The 2,754-nt window shown below is 32.6% G+C and overlaps 1 protein-coding gene across 1 annotated transcript in view; it reads left to right on the top strand.

Moving 5' to 3' along the window:
* The first annotated feature begins 1,125 nt into the window (after positions 1 to 1,125).
* Positions 1,126 to 2,754, top strand: part of LOC105623647 (RCC1 and BTB domain-containing protein 1-like) — a 7,859-nt gene continuing 6,230 nt past the window's right edge. The window contains exon 1 of the mRNA XM_012205027.1: positions 1,126 to 1,185. Coding sequence (XP_012060417.1) covers positions 1,126 to 1,185 — 60 coding nt within the window. The remainder of the gene's footprint in view (positions 1,186 to 2,754) is intronic.

Here is a 2,754-nt window from a genome sequence, read left to right as displayed (position 1 = left end):
GAATAAAAAAATAAAAAATTGTCAAAGGAATGTCAAAGGAACAACAGATCGGATTGGCAGGATATTAAACAAACACAATCCGAAATCTTTAAATCATTCAAAAAGATAAGACAAATCTTAAGAAATCCTAAAGATCAAAGACCTCCACTCAGTTCCGCAGGAGTATACAAAATACCTTGTTCTTGCGAGCAAGAACATACATTAGAGAAACTGGGAGAATGGCCAACCTATAAAATCAACCGGATAAAGAACACCAACGTCAATTTAAAAATGTCACGCAATCAGCACTATCAGAAACAACATCGAAGCTGGACACCAAATACTGTTTGACAAAACAACTACAATAGCCAACATTACATCATATTTTAAGAAAGTATAGAGAAATATAAAGATACAAAAACACCCTAATAATCTAAATAGAGATAATGGTTATAACATAAATAAAATATGGAAAACTATTCTGCGGTTAATGAAGACTGACTTATTTCCCCCACCCTTCTCCCCACCTCACCCACAATTCTCTTCTTTCCCTCCACCACTCTACAAGCGTAATATATAAAAGGCGACGTGGAGAAACAGCTCAATATCAGGCTGCTCCTTGTCTTCCTGACGAAGTGAACTGCAAGGTTCATGAAACGCATTCCAAGAATGGATCTGGACTCGGAAGAAACCCGCGAAATGCATAATCTTTAAATTAAAAAGACGCAGGTAAAATGTGATTGGATAATTTTGTCAGTATCATGTCACATTTTGATAAGTGGCATCTCTACTGATTCTCAATATGTCTCAACTGATCTCTCAACTGACAGTCAAATTTTGAGCGGAATTCATCGCGTGGTTTCATTTCTGTAGACGATTAAAGCGAACAACCTTTGTATTTTTTATAAAATGGAAAAAAACGAGTTTTGTGCAGTGATCAAACATTTACATATGAAAGATTTAACATCGAAAGAAATCAAAGCCGAAGCTATCGGCAAGATGGGTGCTGCGTGTGCTCTCTGTGGACCATAAGCGCGATGTGTGACGATTTCAAAATAATGTTTGGAGATGTTTCAACGTTATCCAGATGAATTTCTGCATCGATTCATTACTGTGGACGAAACATGGATCCATTTCACATCCGAGATGAAGGAACAGTCAAAACGGACTTCATCGGGTGAATCAGCTCCGAAGAAGGCGAAGACCGTAAAATTGTCCGAAAGGTGATGGCCACAGTTTTTTGGGATGCATACGATATAATTCATATCGATTATCTTTCGTCGAAACAAATGATCAATGGTGATTACTACGCAATCTTATTGGATTATTTTAACAACATTTTAAAGAAAAAACGTCCCCATTTGACGAAGAAGAAAGTGCTCTTCCATCAAGACAATGCACACGTACCCGGCACCGATGGCCAAATTCAACGAATTTCGCTACGAATTGCTTCCCCAGCATATTCGCCAGATTTAGCTCTTTGTGATTATTTCCTGTTTCCAAACCTGAAGAAATGGTTCGAAGGAAAGAGATTCATCACTAGAGAGTAGCTCATCGCCGAAAGAGACTTATTTCGAAAAGTTGGACAAATCATATTATTCGGACGGCTTGAAAAGTTGGAGAATCGTTGGAGTGTATCAAGTGTATCGAGCTGAAATGAGACTATGTTGAAATAAAAATGAATCGATCAAAAAAATGTATTTTATTATGTTTTTCTAAAAACTTATTGACTTGCTCTCGTATTAAAAATCTAGTATTTCTCAGATTTATTAAATTGAGATTAGTAATTCAGTTTCTGATCGATTTAATACGTAAAAAGATAAAGCTAAATCAGCCTTACGTAGGAGCCTTTTCTTGAAGAAATCCGAAGAGTAAGTTCTTTCAAATCATTTTTTAGCATTAATTTATATTGACATAAGTAATGTCAATATTAATAATTATGTGAATAGTATATGTAGTGTAAATCATTTCAGTTATAATATGTCATTTATTCATATAGAATTATAGATTCTTCTCTCTTCCGAGAGAACAGAAAAGGTCAATGAAATAAGCTTTGAAAAAAAACTAGAAAAAAAATCACAAGTGTCTGACATGCGTCTGAGAAGAGTACGGAAAAATCATTAATTTCATCAATTCCTTAGTCTAGTAGTCAACCTATATTAATATCGGAGCCATGCCAGACAAAGTTTTCATTTAATGCTTGAAGAAGACCAAAATTGAGAATCCATTGATTTTAAATAGATGAAGTCGACAAAATTGGTAAATATGTAATTTATGTAAACATATAAAGAAAATTTAATTTAATTTTCTTAAGATAGAAAATATTTAAAATATTTAAATAAATTTAGAGAATATTTGAACCATTTAAAATTATTTGGTATTTTTATAATATTTTTGGTAAATGAGGTCTACATCATTTCTAATATTATATTGCTGAGGACACTAAGATCCGGCATCTTTTCTCGAAATGCTCGATTCAGAATAAAATACAAACTTCCCGAATCTATACTACGCTATTTAGATGTAAGCTGGGTAAGATTCTTTTTATTTTTGATATGTCAGCAAACGAGAATTGGTTGAAATGGATTAAAATGTATTCAGAATTGTATATATGTATATACGTATATATATATATATATATATATACATATATATATATATATATATATATATATATATATATATATACGTACGGTTACGTACGTACGTAGTAGTATTATATATTAGTATTAGTAAATATATATATATATACTAGTTACTACGTAGACGTAGGTA

The sequence above is a fragment of the Atta cephalotes genome, assembly GCF_000143395.1.
Source record: "Atta cephalotes unplaced genomic scaffold scaffold00061, whole genome shotgun sequence".
Lineage (NCBI taxonomy): Eukaryota > Metazoa > Arthropoda > Insecta > Hymenoptera > Formicidae > Atta > Atta cephalotes.
This window is presented reverse-complemented; position numbering and strand designations above follow the sequence as displayed.